The sequence below is a fragment of the Rhamphochromis longiceps genome, linkage group LG6 (genome assembly GCF_057381845.1).
Source record: "Rhamphochromis longiceps isolate RC_006_pf linkage group LG6, R_longiceps_female_GT1.1, whole genome shotgun sequence".
Lineage (NCBI taxonomy): Eukaryota > Metazoa > Chordata > Actinopteri > Cichliformes > Cichlidae > Rhamphochromis > Rhamphochromis longiceps.
This window is the reverse complement of record NC_140562.1, coordinates 9343399-9361212: the sequence shown is the minus strand read 5'-3', so window position 1 is coordinate 9361212 and position 17814 is coordinate 9343399. Positions and strand designations below refer to the sequence as shown.

The following is a 17814-nucleotide window of genomic DNA, read 5'->3' as shown; positions in this document are numbered from 1 at the left end:
ATTTCTGTAAAGTTATTTATTTCATATTCTGTATAGTTTTTCATATTTATATCCTGTTCATAGCCTGTACATAGCTTGTACTCACTACAGCCTGTACATACTTATAGTAATAGCATATTTATAACATACTTCATACCGTGTACATTATAACATACCATAATAGACCCATTTCTGTAATATACTCACATATCTATATTATTGCTAATATATATTTGTAATATATCTATATCATGGCTAAAGCACTTCTGGATGGATGCAAACTGCATTTCGTTGCCTTGTACCTGTGACATGTGCAATGACAATGAAGTTGAATTCTATTCTATTCTAGATATTTAATAATACCACCACTTTCTCATGGAATTCTATAGTTTGCTTTTCAGAATCATGGTTTGTTTATTTTAAAAAGGCACAAAGAGTTCCTTTACATCAGATAACTTGTGATGGTTTATAGATATCATGGGCAAAAATCAGGAAGGGTACAGACAAGTTCAAAACAATGCGCTACATGGAGACAATCTATCGCTGACCTTTTATCTGTCATCTATAGCATTTTTAAGGTGTCTCACAACCTATGAGTATTTGTGAATGGGTTTTTTTCACACCACAATTTTTGGATTATATGTCTAATATATAGCACATATTTATTACATTATATCATCATTTTGTATTCAAGTTTGCCACTCATGATTAGGTGGTGGTGGGGGCTGAACTATTGTCCCACTGGCTGTTCTGTTTTATATAAACTCTCCTTTACACCTTTCCTTGACCTCATTGTCATCAAGGCCAATGTAATGTGATTGGGAAGGGTTAGGACTTTTCAACTGGAACCTGGTACCCACATGGCTTTTAAACCCAGAGAAAAGTTCAGATACTGACCTTTTTTTCTCCCATTTCATGCAAGCATTTACTGCATGACGAACATTCTTGAGCATGCAGCACTGCATTAAGGCTGATCTAAGAATCTTGCCCCACCAACTTCAACAAGCATGTTGCCTTTCTTACTGGGATTAAGTCAGGTAAGTGGAATTCTTGTTGTACAAATGCCCTCAGATACATGCTCATAGAAACCGTAAGAAATCGCAATATTTAAACAACTTACTATAAAAGTTAACTTGAAAATCTATGCTCCTGTGATTTGTATATTTGTCTGTATTATATTGTTGCTATTGTTGTGCTTGCCGAATATAATTCATTTAAAATTTTGCATTAGTTTCCTCTTTTGCCATATGACAAGCTTGGGAAGAATTAAAGAGTTTAAACAATTGAGTGTTTGCATTTCCTCGAAGCTATTTAGGCGTGTACAGGTATGTTGAAGATCCTCTTGTATCTAGACTTTGTCTGCAGGTATTTGTCCTACGTTTTTAGATGCACAAGCCTATAATTAATACCATAGAAGTGGTGCATGTACATTAGCAGTTGCCGCTCGTGTAGCTTGCGTTATACAAGAGAAACTCCATATCCCTTTCTGTATGTGTGTATATGCGTGTGTGTGCAACTGCGTGCATGTGTGTTTGTTACCAGCTCTCATCAGGTTGGGTACGTTATTTGAGGGCTTCCTGCTGCATCCATCTGCCTGAAACTACCAAGAACCGAACTGTCACTGTATTTTTCATTGTAAGTAGTCGTGATTAAATAGCATGCAATGACAGTGTCACAGTAAAACACGTAGGTATAGCCTTAAGAAGCTTTGTGCAGAAAAGGGTGGTAGCCCGTTAGCTGCTGACATGCTAACTTTACTAATTTTTCGCTAGCTAACGCAAGCTAGTAAACTAGCCAGGTTAGCATTCTATTTGCGCGTGGGGGCGAGATTTGATTGCTGCTTATATGTTATGCTAGAAACGTTGCCAGTTGCTGTTATAGTCAGTGCTCCACTTTTGTGTTTTATTGGGCGTCGAAGCTTTTTTTGCATGTATAAAATTGTGCAGATTTCCGTGTGAGACTCGAGCGGCTAATATCAACAGCTAACGGTAGTTAACGTTAGCTCGCCGCTCTTAACCTGCTCGCTTGTAGCTGGAGGGAACGTTAGCTGGTCAGTCATCAATTTAATCGAGCTATTAGTTACACATTTAGGTAACAAGTGCTATTAATTATCCACCCATTTTGCCTCGCTATTCCTGCGCCTGTTTAGCTCAATCAACGGTGTAATTAACTCTGATGTTGCATTACCGGCCACCTACTGTGCAAGATAACCACATATACTGACCCGGGGAACCATTGGACTCGCGCACGGCACGTGCTGTCGGTTGACCAAAACAGGTGTGCCAGATGATGCACGCGACTAATTTGATGATGGATTATTAGCTGCTCAATTGTTACTCAGCCACCTTTCGTTACGGCTGGATTAACTAGTTCCAACACGAAACGAGTCACTGAGAACAATATAATTAAGGGGTAGAGTTGAGGATTATTAGTATAATTTGTGAATGATTTATTTTAAATCATGAAATTCTTATTACTATCTGCAAAGGTTTTAGAAAATAAGAAAAAGGGGCATTCCATTCAACGACTTTTAGGAAAACAATTCAGGTTCCTCTTTGTTCAACCCCCAAACAAAGAATGTTAATTTTGATTAATCTAATGTAAAGACAAGTTCTGTATTTTTTATATTTGAGTTGCAATTGAATAAATTAACATTTTTGACATACATATATTATGTATATATGTATATATAAACACAGTAGTGTTTTTGCACTACTGAAAACTTTATAAGTGCTTAGTGTATAATTGTTTTTGTTATGGTTTATTTCAGCAGGTTTTAACAGAGGTTAACGTTCTGGTGGAAACAGCCACTTGACATTGCCCACACTCAGGACATCGAAGGCAGCTCCTCATACCTTTAGGCATATCAGAGAAGCAGTTTGTAAACATTCATCAGACTCATGACTGTTTGAGAGGACACGGCCCCACCGTGGCCCATGCACTGTATCCATTTCCCTCCCTGTCCTCCTTATCCCTCAAGCTGACGCAAAACCCCAGACACCTACCCCCCCTCCCCCACCCCCACTCCCATCCGGTTCCCAGTGACTCGCCTCCTCCTGCCATGGTGTCCGGCACAGAGACCGTGCACTACATCCACCTCCACAACTCCAGCCAATCAGTGCTGGAAGCCCTTCGCACACAACGGCGTGAGGGCCTCTTCTGCGATGTGACCGTGCGAATACATGATGCCTCCCTGCGTGCTCACGCCTGCGTTCTGGCAGCCGGTAGCCCCTTCTTCCAGGACAAGTTGCTGCTCGGTCATTCTGAAATCTCTGTTCCGCCGCTGGTGCCCGCTGAAACCGTGAAGCAGCTTGTAGACTTCATGTACAGTGGCTCGCTGGTAGTGCTGCAGTCACAGGCCCTGTGCATCCTCACTGCTGCCAGCATCCTGCAAATTAAGACGGTCATTGATGAGTGCACTCAGATCATCTCTCAGAGGAAGGCAGCGGCAGGGGCAGCAAGTGCAGCAGCAGCGGCCGCCGCAGCTGCTGCTGCTGGAGGAGGAATGCTTGGAGGGGTCCTCCCTAAACAAGAGGAGCGTGGCGGGGGGAAAGGGAGAGAGAGTGGCAGCAGTGGAAGCTGTTCTGTTAGTGGGGGTGGGGGTTACGCCAACTTCTCTAATTTCATGGCTGAATGTGGAGGTGGTAACATGGCCGGTGGGTTAGGGGGTGCCAACGTTAGCGTCAGTGATAGCGGCCCAGGCCCAATGGATCAAGCTAACACTGTAAGCCTGATGGCACTTGGAGACATGGGCCCCGGTGCCATGTGTGGTGGTGACGCGATGGGCACCGGGGGAGGTGCAGTCCTCATGAAGCAGAGCTCAAGCTGTACTCAGGACGTAAGGTACAAGCTCCGAGACCTGTTGGCACAGACAGCCAATGGAGCCAGCACAAGTAGCACAGGGAACCTCTCAGCGGGCTGCAGCTCCGGTGTGGCCAGTGTGGACAGCATTGGCAGGGACAGCCTCCGCGGCAACACAACTGACCTCTCTGATGACCTTGTGGGGATAGACCGATACAGCGAAGAGGAGGACTTGGATGGGAGAGACAGGGGAAGAGATGGAGATAGAGACAGGGGGGCGAGCCACAGCCGCAAGCAGAGGCAGCCGCTAAGACTCCAGGTAGGGGGATAAGGGGAATGGTTGCTATGGTTACAGTTTTCAGGCATGCAGAGCTGCAACGTTTTCGTTTTCTTTCTTTTTATGCTTTTCCCTCTTCTCACACTGCATTGGCGTATATCGCTGAGATGTTTCTGCACTTTTCACAGTTGGATCTCTCGCCTAAACTTCAGCAGTAATTGCCTTGTTGATAATCTATGGACTTCTGCATATTGACTGTAGGTTATTCAACTTATCAGAACCTGCTTGAAGGGGCTGTAGCTGGGGCATTGGTTGCTCTTATAGACTTTTTGTTGCTTTTTAGCTCCAATACTGATCTAAAGGTATTTCTTTACTACTTGAAATTGAAATGGACCTGTCTTTTTTTCTCCCTAGGTGCTGGGAGGAGAGGGAGTAGTGGTGAAGGATGAAAGTGTACAGGATGCAGATGGGACTGTCTATGCCTTGGAGGATGGGAGACGAGATCAAGAGCAGGAGGGCTCCCAGGAATCCATGGCAAGCTTTGGACAGGTATGTTAACTCAGAAGTGAATAAAAAAAACTAAAATGAAGAAAAAAAAACAACCCAGCTCACCTGCGCTGAATGTTTCAATAATTTATCTACTATGCAAGGAGAAGCATGGCATTCAGAGTATTACACATATTGCAGTTGTGAAGTGATGGTCTTTGATTTTTTTAGAGAAATATTTAGGTACATTATCTTCCGTTTTGGCTTAGAAAGGCCTTATTGTAGTACATTCAAACTCAGCATTTGTGCCAGAAGTCCTGAAATAAGTAGACGGGAAAACGTGGTGGAGCAGATTTATGCCGCAGCCTGCTGTACCCTGCAGTCTACACAAGGAACATCTGCCACACAGTCAGAAAGATTCAGCCCTGCTTGTCAGTTTTGCTGCAGATTGTCACGTTTGGAGATAAAATCATCTACTCAGTTTAGTCAAAGTCACAGCATGTGATCGTCACTTAACCCAACATTGCTTGAATAATATAATCTTGTCTTTGAGCAATGTGTGAAACGGGCTCTTGCTTTCATCCCTGCAGACATTATTTTTCTTATTTGTCCTCCTCATGTCTATGACGGTTAAAAGGCAATTGCTCTGCTGTGATTGTAGCCATGTTTACATGTAAGATGAGCGTTCAGAGAGAAAGTTTGAATCTGGAGAAGCTCTCCTACTTTTTTCCTCTTGCACAGTGCACCGCTGCTCCCTGCCACTCTGAACGCTCCCTGCTTGCTCACCCAGTGAACAGAGCAGAGCGAGAGAGCTGTTCCTGTTCCATTCGAGCAAGATGTTGTTGCAAAGCAGGAGGATAAAAATATGAGTATGGAAAGTGCTTAAATTTCTGCAACAATAGCGGGAACCAAAGCATGACGATAACTGCAGTGAGTGTGATAGATGTGGTTAGCAAGCTGAGATATACATGCATACCCAATGAACAAATATCTGAATAGTAGAATATTTGGCCACAGCCCTAGAATGCGTGCAAAAATGCTTCAGTCGGCCACACGCCACCTGGAGGTGTTATTGCTAGTCATCAGTTGTAAATGATGTCTGATCCCACATTTTTAAGAAAAATCAACTATATATCCAATATATTCAAAGGTCATCTTGGTCCGATATCTCAAATTCAGTGATAAAAATCTGCAGATGGGCCTGTTCTCTGCAAGGACGTAAATAAAGCCTGTGCAGTGGAGTTTCTTGAAGAACTTCCAGTATGTGTAAGACTGTCTGTTTTAAGTAGGTTAGCAGTACTAGTGCTAGTGCAGTTCTTCACTTCCTTTTACTAGAAGTAGTGTTAATGTTTGACTTCTCTGTCTACCGTGTTACCCTCACTGTGTGTGCTATGGTACCGTTACAGGATGCACCCAGGTTGTTAACAGCTCTGGATGCTCTTCTGTTCAGTCTACCCCAAATCCATACACATGTCTGACTCTCGTAAAATCAAAACATATATTCCACTATGTTATTTCTATTATTATTACTCAGATTTAGTAACAACAGTTTGGGTATTTTCCACTTTAAGAAAATCATGGCCGGGACAAACAGACTAGAATAGTACTCACATGTACAATGAAATTATGGGCTGCAAGTGCAAATTATTGAAATCCCAGCATTGACATTACTGGTTTAAACATTTGGCACTAGTTACTGGAAACTGTAATGCATGACACTATTGCATCATCACACAACATGTATCAACACAGATAAGAAGATACCAGACCACCTAAGTAGCATGTGAAACTCGATCAGCCTCTCAGACAAACAGAAAGTTACTACTGGTATGACTCATGTTGGCATTTCGTGCTTCTTTACATTGAGGTGGATCATCTTCCCAGCCAGGTCTAACTACTTTCAGTGAAACTGCTGCTGACAGTCATTCTATGACTGGTTGGACTGTAATGTACGATATCGTGTCAGCATCTGCTCGCCTGCAGCTGTAACATGGTAGACTTATAAACAATATAAAGAAAACTGGCTGTATATTTAGGTAATGAGGGATGTAGTTTGCCTACACAGAAAGTCTTTTTTAGTTGCATAATGTGTGTTACATGAAAAAGATAATCTTGTTTCCTTCAAACCAATGGCATAAAGGAATGTCTTTTAGTTGAGCTATATGCCCGTATAGATGACCAAAAGTCTAATTTTAGGTTTGCTTTTACATTCCTTTGATGATATGTGCTGTCTGCAGAGCTGCAGAGATGTGAACCATCCGACCCTTGAACTGATGGCAAAACAAGCAAAATTTCTCATGTTAAATAGTCTTTTTTTTAGCTTGTTCTTTTGTTTGTTTTAGTTTTGTTTTGTTTTTTTAAATCTATGTTTGTTTTTGTGTTTCAGGATTTCTATGATGAGCAGGGCGTGTTTTCAGAGAGTTTTTGGCCCCAGAGTGAGCCCCCTCAAGCCATGGCTTTTAACCCCAGAGGAAGGGTCAATAAACCACTGACTCCACCTCCAACCACCCAGGCCATCAACAACCAGGTCAGTGCTTCAGTCAAATTCACGAGGGGTGTACTGGGAAGTAAGATTAATGGATTAGTGAGCTCTGTCGAGCTCAAAGTCAGAGCTTTCTGTATCACCAAAGTGGCTTTTTTTATGGCAACTTATGCTGAACTCATAACCTGGTCAAGAGCAGGTTGTGGTCAGAGTTTCAGCTTAAAATTGGCTGGACATGCACTAATTGTTTTATTTACAGCATTTTTAAAAACTGTGTTATACTCTCTAGTGGGGAACATGTTTTATATGTGCAAGTTGTTAAGCCTTACCTTACTAACATCACGAATTAAGCCCTGAGTGCACCTTTCATTTTCACTGGAATGTGCATGTATTCAGAAAAAATGTATAAATGTTTTTATTCTTGATTCTAATGAAACACCTTTTGTATGTATGTTAGAACTAAAAACAAAATGAGTGCAAACCTAGAATGAATCTGTTCACCGTTTTCTGAGTAAACAATTATGCAGTTAAATGAGGAAATAATGAGCAACTTAATTGTTAATGAAAATAATAATTGCTCCTCCACATTTCATATATAAATACATGATTGCAATTGCAAAAGTTACAAAATAATTGAATTGTGAAAATTGAAGCGCCTTAAATGTGAAGCACTAATCTTATTAAATGATGTTTGCATTGAGGCAGGAAGTGAGATGATTGACGGAGAGTACATTTTAACGCAATGCAGCACTAAGAAAAAACACACACACATACTCAACCAACACAGAACAACAGAAACACAAATAAAAGCTTCAATTTAGTGTGATGGGCTGTATATCTTTTTCAAGCTTCAGCCTACACACTTTGATTGACGGGTGTGCTGACTTTGAAAATGAAAATGCAGAAATGGCCTGCATAGACAATGATTTTTTTATTATTTTTTTTCAAGAATGCAACAAAAAAAGTAAAAAAGAAAATGAAACAGCATAACATACCAGACTGTAACATACCATTTCTACATATATATGCTCAAATCAGGCCTTCTCAAAATTCTGATGATGATGGGTTCAGTCACATGTCAGCTCCTTAAATTGGCAAATGGAAACGCACACCTGTCAAACGATTTGTACCATATTTACTGATGGTCTGTGCTAGCACAACGCTCTCTTTAGGCATTTAAAAAATGACTGTGTGTTTTCCAAAGAGGCATGGTGTGTTTTGTGGCTGGAAGGCGTGGACACGGATATTTTTGAAGATGGATTTATTGCATATGTGTATAGGAGTGGAGCTTCCAAGGTGCAATATCTGGGGAGGAGTAGTTTCAAATGAGTCGTGCAAACGTGACTTACAGAGGTTTTAAAAAGGAGAAATAAACAAATAAGAAAAAAATGCGCATTCACACTATCTAACCTTTTTGTGGGTTAGATAGTAGTCAGATCCTGTGCTTTACCTGAGTTCTGCTGGGCAAATCAACACTGATTCTGTTTCAGCTGACTATTCCTCTCTCGTGCACGGTGTCCAGAGAGAAGCACGTGTGTAAAACCTGCTGTTATTTTGTTTAGATCTGCTTTTGTCCTGCCACACTTGGTAGGATGGTGGTCATTACTGAAATGCACCAGCTATTGTTTTTATTAGGGGTATATGTAGTTAATTAGTTCTAAATATTATCGATTGTGTTCGGAAATGTTCATCCAGAGCAAATTGTCTGTATCATGTTCCTTCACAGCTTCTGTTCCAGTACCCAGTGAGCCAGTCGCAGCCAGCTCCGTTCTATGTGGGCGGGCCCATGGGTGGGATTGACACCATGGCGGGGACAGAGCCCAGTCAGCAGGCTCCACCCCCAGCACCGATGACCCCAGCTCCGCCACCCTCCACCTCTTCCTGCTCCGCAGGGCCCTCACCTTCCTCCCAGGGATCTGAGACCTCGTTCGACTGCACGCACTGTGGCAAATCTTTACGTTCCAGGAAGAACTACAGCAAGCACATGTTCATCCACTCCGGTACGTTCATGTCACAGTAATTGATCAGCTGCATGTATGTTACACAAGTGTGAAGAGGACAAAGATTAATTGCATAGTTACGTATGCAGTATTCCAGCATTCACCTCATTATCACCTGCCATTGAGGTCAGCATAAAGGTAGAGACTTGTATTTCAGGATAATCTCTCGAATGAATAGACATGTTTCTATCCCAGAATTCTTTGTATCGTATTAAAAGAACTGTAAAATAAGTATTTTTATATGAACAAAAGGCAAACAGAAAATGATTCACTTGTATTGGCAAGACTGTTCTTGGGGATGGTTTTATAAGCGTGCTTCTGCACATGCCTGGCTCCACAGGTCAGAAACCTCATCAGTGCTCCATCTGCTGGCGCTCCTTCTCCCTGCGGGACTACCTCCTCAAACACATGGTGGTGCACACTGGTGTCAGGGCCTTCCAGTGCACCATGTGCGGCAAGCGTTTCACCCAGAAAAGCTCGCTAAATGTGCACATGCGCACCCACCGTGCCGAGCGCACCTTCCAGTGCAACGTGTGCCACCGGGCCTTTACTCACCGTACCTTGCTGGAGCGCCATGCCCTGCAGCACGCCCACCACGCCCCGCAGACCCCAGGTCAAGGCCAGGGGCGTGGAGCCGACATGACCTCACCTACCAAGCACAGCCCTCCAGCTATGGGAGGGCACTCAGGTATGGCTGGCGCGGCTGGCATGGTTGGCAGTATGGCCAACATGCAGAGCCACGGAGCTTCCTCCACCTAGAGAGAGGGGGGAAGGAAGGGGGGGGGGGGGGGGGGGGTTATGATCCCATTCCTTGAATCAACAATTTGCTCCTAACAGCCTTGTTGATCTTTTGTTCTGATGGAAAGAGCGCCATTTTAGCTTAATACCATTTTCAGTCAGGGCTCCTACACAGGACTGGAACGCCTTTTAAGAAAAAAAAAAAAAAAGTACTCTTACGGGTATTTTTGAATAGCACAGATATTATGGGAAAATCTGGCTGGAAAAAAAGTCATTTTCTAGAAACCTGTTTGACCTAGTCGTAGCTGTAATTCGTGTTGTCACATCAGTTCCTGTGAGGACTAACCATAAGCTTATAGAGCAATGTCACGATAATCATGCCTTGTTGAATAGCCATGTTTCTTCTTTTGTGTAATAACTGAGACTTGTGTAGGAGCCCTGTTTTGAAAAGACCAGAGAGTCACCAAAGAGGTTAGGAAAACTGAACAGGGTTTGGGAGTGGGTGAGGCTAAGGAAAGTTGTAGCGTTTCTTTTTTTTTTTCTAAGTGGAGGTGAGGGTGGGAGTGGAGTTTTAAGGAGATGCAAGTTAGGGAAACAGGGAAGGATAGGTCGGTCGGTGAGTTTACCAGGTTTCATTCACTTTCAATTCATTTAAATGAAGTTTGTGTCAGTTCATGCAAATTACCAAAACATAAGCATGTAACCATAACCCAATGTGGTTGTCCAATGAGGATGATTCTATACGTAGAATCTTTGAAGCAGCAGATTGGAAAAGTGCTTGAGGGGTTTTTTTTAATTTAGTATTTAAATGTGTCACTATAAAGTCAATATTACAGAAAAGGGAAAATTTGAGTAGTAAATTGTTAGAAAACAGTGAATGTGCTACATGTGAGCACAGAGTAGGAGAAGCTAACCCAATGCAGACGGCTAGTAGAGGTTTAGCTAGCACTTTAGCATAGAAGCTAACAGATAAATACAGTCTCAGTTTCGTCTTTTTTTCTTATTTGTTTTAAATGATCATTTAAAAGTTTTCACAATTCCATTAGCTATTTTTAGCTATTAGCTATTGTTTAATATTAAAAGCTAATGATAGCATTAGCCACATTTAGCTATGCTAGCATGTATAACAGTTCTTGCAAGGAACAGTTAAAGTTATTTGCAAGCAATATTCAGAGAATTATCACTTCTTTCTCTACTGTTTAACTACCTTTTGTGGTGGTAATGTTTTTGTTTTGTTTTTTTTCATCAAAGCCAACACTGACTTTCTATATAGTTTTATATAGAATAATTTTTTACCTGTAACTTCTACATTTATGGTTTGGTTTAGTGCATTACTTTAGATCAAGTTGGACAATAATAGAAAAAATAATAATTTAAACAATTTAAGAGCACTGATGTTGATTTAAATATAAAGAATTAAGTGTTGATTACGTGTTGTTCAGCAGCTGAAGTTTATGGTTCTCACATCAGTTCTCAGGAGTAACACATGGGCGCATTCTCTTTAGCAAAACATTTTGCTTGCCTTTTACTTTCAAAACACCCTCAGCGCCTCTTTTTTTCACCCGGTTTTGAGTTTTGCGTATTTAAACTTGAAAAAAAAGAATACACTTACTGAGTTAATTGAATTGAATGTGAATGGAGCCCGGCACTATTCAGGAGCAACCTTTGATGACAAAGAAGCGTGCTGATGAATGAATCGAGGAAGAAGGAAAATAGTCCGAGAAGAGTGAGAATACAGCAGGGAATGGGGGAGGGAGGAAGAGGCGGGTTGTATGATGCACAGCAGTGTGAATGAAATTGACCATCATCCATCAGACCGCTTTGTAACATTTTCCACAGGCGCCACCGGTCGGCACCAGGATCATATACCTCGAACCAGAACGAGCCCCCGATGGCTCAGAGGGACACTAGTTACTCATTTGAAATGTTTGCTAAACATTTCAGCATGTTTTACACACAGACACGCACACACACACACACACACCTACAATTACCTCGGTGGTCCAAAGACAGGCATTATGCTTCACATCTTTTAAGCTACATCAAACGAAGAAACAGTGAAAACTAAAGCTAAGATAGATCCATATACTTTTTAAAAGCTTGCTAAAGTACTTATGTGTAAAATTCCTGTACATCACTATAACGCTCAGTTTGTTATTTGTCGCTCATGTGATTCTTTGATGCAAAAATAAGGCAGAAAAAAAACAACCTAAAAGCGAAAGAGCCATTCAGAGGAAGTTAAACTTGGATGAATATCAATGACAAATCAGTGACCATTATCAGGATTTTTATTAAGTGTTTGGTTTTGTTTGTCTTTTGGGGCTCTGGTTGATAATAAATGGGAAGTGTTTGTTGCTTAAAAAAATAAAAGCTTTTCTTACAGCACTATAAAAAAAACAAAAAAAAACAAACAACCTTTGATGTTTTAGTAAGACTAAATTAATCATAAAACTGTACAATCACCCCTTCAAGTTTTGACCAAGTCGAACTAGTGATAATATTAATTATCACATTAATATTTATTAGGATTTGATCTCTATGCACAGTTAAGTTTGCACATCATGTTACTTAGACCTAATGTTGCTGTCCCCTAAAATATTTGGCCCGAGATTGTTTTTGTTTTCTTTTTCAGTACCTTAAAGGTACATAAAAAGACCTTATGTGTTCCTGCTTTTTGCTCATTTTCCTCAATGTTTGTTAGCTGAAGCATTATATGATATTCAGTAGTTTACTTAAGCTTTGTAAGAGCCTTCTAATTGACATGATTTTATAAGTGAACCTCTCAAAAGTGAGACATTTTGAGCTTGAGAACTTTGCAAGTGATTAGATAATTTGACATTTAAAAAAATCTCTTTAATGTAGACGTCTTTTAAAAAAGTGAATCCAGGAAAGATACAGATTTGGATCCTTTCTGCCTAGGCTTCACTATAAATATTGACATGAAATGTCCCACATAAATGTGTAAAATGACTGCTTATTTACACAGAACAGTCCTGGCAGCATGTGTTCATTGGCTTCTGAACATTGCAAGTGAATTTGCAGACTCAGTACATAGTTTCTCCAGTGTTGTGGATAGAAGAAGAGATGCTGGACTGAAACTCCTCCAACTGCCTGTTGGTTATAAGCTATATACATTTATATATGTGTGTATATATATATATATATATATATATATATATATATATATATATATATATATTAGTGTGTATAAATGTTAACGCCAAAACATTGGTGCTTTTTTGGAAATCTTTACCTCATTTGATAGATGCCAACACCACGCTGTGGTCTGGGTTTGGTAAATAAGCAGTATTGAGCTGTTTCTGAGGTTTGATCAATCCTCAGCAGTGAAAGTGGTTTTGGTGCATTTTGTCTGAGGCGGACCCTTGTACAGTACTGTATTATGTGTGCTTTGAAGCCATGTCAGCGCATTGTATCGTACTGTGTTATGCCTTTTTTGTTTTCTGTACTTTCGTTTTATTGAGAGGGATGATAATTGTTTTTTCTACATTATTTCTTTAACAGAAGCTAAATATGTCAGAAGAAGAAAAAGTCATTTTATAAAAAAAAAAAGTTACTTGTCATTGTAAAACTACATCTTTTATGTATAAAAAGACTAAAGGCATGATTTTAACTTTTTCTGAGAACTTAGATGTCGTACTCGATGAATTAATTGAATTTTAAAAATGAGTGATTTCAAAGATTTCTTTCTCCAAATAAAAAGTCTTCTATGGCTCTGGGCCAGCTGCTCTTTGTGGATCTCAATTTCTTAAAAATAACTTTTTTTTAACTCCTTCTTTTTTTTTAACCCTAAATGCGTGTTTGTATCTGCGCATGTCTTGTGGGCAAATATAGATATACAATTCTTATTTTGCACACGCCCTCAGTTCTCTTTGAAACACGAGGCATCAAAGCTGCCGTTTGATGTTGGTATTTTTACCCATCCAGCACTGCTCATCACACAGTGTAAATCATACAACCCGTAGATGCAAAACTCTTCTTCCATTCAAATCTCCAATTAATTCAATTCAATTTTATTTATATAGCGCCAAATCACAACAAAAGTCACCTCAAGGCGCTTCATAGATACAGAGAAAAACCCAACAATCATGTGAAATTAAAAATCAGTTTGTGATAAACTATTAACGTTAAAGAATATATAAAGACATATATTTAATATATTTATAAACTGTCCCTGATCAGACATTGTACATTCAGGTGCTGAGATCATTAGAGGCCATTATTGTGAAAGCACAGTTATCTCTTGGTATTTTGTGTGACCCCCCTCGATGGTGGAATGGGACGATGGTGTCCTGGCTCTTCATTGAGTATCACTCTGTATCTTCAGTTTTAGCCTAATTTAGCAACTGTGAATTGCTTGCTTGCTTTATTCATTGTGATGTATTTTTATGCACTTACTGCTGCTTCGAAGAATACATGGAGCTTAAGCCCTGGACAAAACTTTGAAATCTTTTGTCCTTAACAAGTAAATAACTAAACGTCATGTCAGCCAGCTCCTCGTCAACACGTTTGTCTGGGGTCATTTGTTTTGGAATAAATGTACATGTCTTGGTTTGATTTTTCAGAAGTTTTTTGAAAGAAGGTGGATGCTGCAGAGTCGAACAGGACACTTTTCCAGGGCCAGTGGATGGCAGCTGGAGGAGAGAGGGTAAACTCTCCTCAGGCTGCACAGACTGGTGAATGGTTCTTAAACATCTGTGCAAGTTTCTTCTTGTTGACCCCGCTCTGAAGCATATTTTCATTTTACAAATTTACACTCATCTTTAGTTTCTAATATCACTAAAATGGAGCCAGTTGGTGCTCCTTTTCTGTTTTCGCTCATTTCTTCCCTTTCACCCGACATGCTTGGACTTAAATCCGGCTCCTTGTTTCTCTATCGCTCGGTGTACTTGGCCTGTACCGCTTGCTTTCTTTGATTCGTGATTGGCCACATGGTGTACCCATCAAAAAACAACGTCCCACCCCTCCCTGCATGGATTTTATCGGAGCTGAACAGAAGTGGCTGAAGAGTCAATTTTCCCTGTCGGGACATCCTTCATATATATTTCAATATAAATATATTTCAAATTTGTTCCATAAGATAACGCAAAAATGCAGTTCTCTAAAAATGATCAGGTGCATAATCAGCCAATGTCCAAAGAAGAACATTTTGAAAGATCTCCACAAGGTCTAGTGAACTTCTGCTCAACGCAAATTTAAAACTGCAAGAAAGTCTGACTCGTTGGAAGCAAAATATAGAATTGTGCTTTTGCTTAAACCCACCCTCATAGCATGAAAAAAATCCTACAACTGTTACACTTGACAGATTATGTTTTATCAGTTGGTATTTATTTGGTGTTTATGAACTTTGAAACACCACAGCCGAGTGTTCCAACAGGAACAAAAACACATGAATGAAGCAGGCAAATGGTAACTGGTCTTGTTCTATTAGTGCTTTTCTATTCTATCTGAGCACTCAAAGAACTTCATACAGTTGAATCCTTTTCAGTGAAATGACATTTTACTAAATATTAGTTGGGGTGTCTGTACATATTTGAGCTTGTATGGATACTTTTGACCCTACCTTTAGAGAGAATCCCAAATAAATTCAAACTTCTGCACTGAATTATTCTTTATTAAAGTCATTAAAGATGTGTGCTGTACAGTAATTTCAGGAAAAACAACAGTTCTAAGAAATCATTAAAAATCTTAAACTACCATGACTTTCATTCCCATGGTGTGTGTATATAAACCTCTGATCACAACTATATATTTATTGTCATTATGTCGCACAGCTCAACTCCAGAAGCGCTGGAAATGAGGTGAAAAGCCTGTTTTTAGGGATACAAAAAGGTTGTGAAGGGATGCCAAATTGCTATAATTTTTCTGTAAAGCAAATTTACCTTTGCGTATAAATAAAGCAACCGTGAACCTTTTATCAAATGTAAGTATATCAGCTAATAACAGTGCATTCACTGATGGCCATATCGGTTTTTGTCCTCAAATCTGAGATTCGTTTTCAGAGTTTGTAATTTTGTAAGTCTTTAATTCTTAAGGTCATTTTATTTTAATGGAGAGAGACTGAATATCAACCAAAAATTTAGGGGAGAAAACACATTACAGAAAAGATATTCACTGATTTGCATGTTATCGAGTGAAAAAAGTATTTGATTCCTTACAACCAAGCCGGAATAATGGGTCCCACAGATTGCCTGTGTGCAGGGATTGCAATTAAACCATTAATTATAGGCACCCCTGTTTTCAGCTCTTTATGTGTATAAAACACACCTGTCTACAGAGTCAGTTTCTTCCAGTCCACCACCATGGGCAAGACCAAAAAGCTGTCAGATGATGTCAGGGACAAGACTGTAGACCTGTACAGGGCTAAATGAGCGTCAGCATGCTTTGTGCGAAGGTGAAAATTGTTGAAGCAATGATTTGGGAAGGAAAAAAATGACTGTTAGTTGCTTTCAGTTCCATGCTACGTGAGAATGATCATGGCAAAGGTGGTGGATCAGCCCAAAACCACATGGCGTGGTTTGGCTTGTTAGTGATCTGACAACAGGACCACAGTCTAACAACACCACTGGTAACACACTGCACCATAAAAGATTTAAATCTTGCAGCACTCACAAGGTCTGCTGCTCAAGAAGTGACCATGGCTGTCTTAAGACTGTGAAAACGTAAATGATTCAGAGAAGACTTGGGAGAAAGTGTTCTGGTCCACTAAAACCAAGATCATGCTCTTTAGTGTTAACTGGACCAGCTGTGTTTGTGGTGGAGAGGAATGCTGAGTATGATCCAAAAAAACACCATCCCCACCATTAAGCATGAAACTGGAAGAAGTGGGGCTATTTTTCTGCTAAGGACACAGGATGACTTCACAGTATCAAAGAGCCAATGGATGGGGCCATGTGCCATAAGGTCTTGGATGAGAAGCTCCTTCTCTCAGTCAGAACACTGAAGGTGGGTTGTGGATGAGTCTTCAACCATAACAATGACCCAAAGCAACAAAGGAGTGGCTAAAGAAGAATCACATTAAGACTATGGAGCTGCCAATCTCAAGACGTCAGTTTATAGAAAATCTATTTAAAGCTTTTATGTAATGCGTTTTGGGGGGTTGTGGTCGATATTCTGTCTCTCTCCATTAAAATGAAACTGTCATAAAAGTTAGAGACTTTTCATGTCTTTGGAAGTGGGCAAATTTACATATTCAGCAGGGGATAAAATAATAATAAGTATGTCTTCAGAAAGACACTGGTGTATCACTGTGGTTGCTCAGTTTAAAAACGTGTTTTTAGTTTAAATTGTTTCTTTTTTATAAGGCTTTATCACTCTTGCTCTGTGAGTTTTACATAGCTGAAGCTAAATATGAAAACATTGAATTTCTCAGGCTGCTGATTGAGTGCTGTAGTGTCTTTGTATTCCTCACTGTGCACAAAAGTCCTCTTAGGTTCTCTCTTGTGTTGCCCATTTCTCAAAAATCCCAACAAATTTATCAGAAAGGAAGACAATGCAAAAGCTGTTGTTTCTTGAAGGCCCATAGATAATCGTTTTTTTTTTCCTTTTACTGCTGCTCCTTTGAAGGTCTGGCTGGTTGTGGCTGAACTCTGGCCAGAAGGCATCTGTTACTCAACAACATCTGTTCCTGTTACTCTCTTTCTCCCAGCATGCCGAGGGACACGCAGGTTCTCCCAAGGGTGGCCTTTTGTGTGCCCCATTGTCAATTCCATCATTGTCTGCTGAAGTCTGTTCCCATAAGGCCGTGGGTTTATAAACCCCTCCAAAGGACAAACTCTACCGCCCTGATGATTTACAGTTATTTGTGTCCAAACACAATCTGTATCTTTGTGGGGCAATTAAGAAAGAGAACTCCGAGGAACTGATTTTATACTGTATGACTTTTATGTTCAGATGTGACCGAACTTTGCTGTTTGTTTGTTTTTTAATAGCTTTTTCTCTGGCAACAGGAAGTCAAGGTTTGAAAACCAAACCTAAAGTGGTCCAGTAGGTGAATTTCAGAGCCGTGAATTACCTGACTTGGTCTTTAGGAG

At 40.2% G+C, this 17814-nt stretch overlaps 1 protein-coding gene across 2 annotated transcripts; it reads left to right on the top strand.

Moving 5' to 3' along the window:
* Positions 1-224: 224 nt before the first annotated feature.
* On the top strand, positions 225-12018 carry zbtb45 (zinc finger and BTB domain containing 45). 2 transcript variants are annotated; one of them, XM_085409187.1, is made up of 6 exons: positions 225-1614; positions 2753-4099; positions 4472-4606; positions 6930-7070; positions 8752-9025; positions 9366-12018. In XM_085409187.1, exons 2-6 carry the CDS (start codon positions 3041-3043, stop codon positions 9782-9784), a joined length of 2028 nt encoding a protein of 675 aa, XP_085265313.1. In that variant the 5' UTR covers positions 225-1614; positions 2753-3040; the 3' UTR covers positions 9785-12018. The 2 variants fall into 2 exon arrangements, with proteins under 2 accessions (XP_085265313.1, XP_085265312.1); XM_085409186.1 differs by having other exon boundaries at positions 2750-4099.
* Positions 12019-17814: the final 5796 nt, after the last annotated feature.

What these genes read in the sequence shown, in the direction of transcription:
- zbtb45 (XM_085409187.1), top strand. Translation starts at nt 3,041, where the DNA reads ATGGTGTCCGGCACAGAGACCGTGCACTACATCCACCTCCACAACTCC. An exon ending in GGCAGCCGCTAAGACTCCAG is followed by an intron (nt 4,100 to 4,471) that starts GTAGGGGGATAA and finishes TTTTCTCCCTAG; the next exon opens with GTGCTGGGAGGAGAGGGAGT. An exon ending in CCCAGGCCATCAACAACCAG is followed by an intron (nt 7,071 to 8,751) that starts GTCAGTGCTTCA and finishes GTTCCTTCACAG; the next exon opens with CTTCTGTTCCAGTACCCAGT.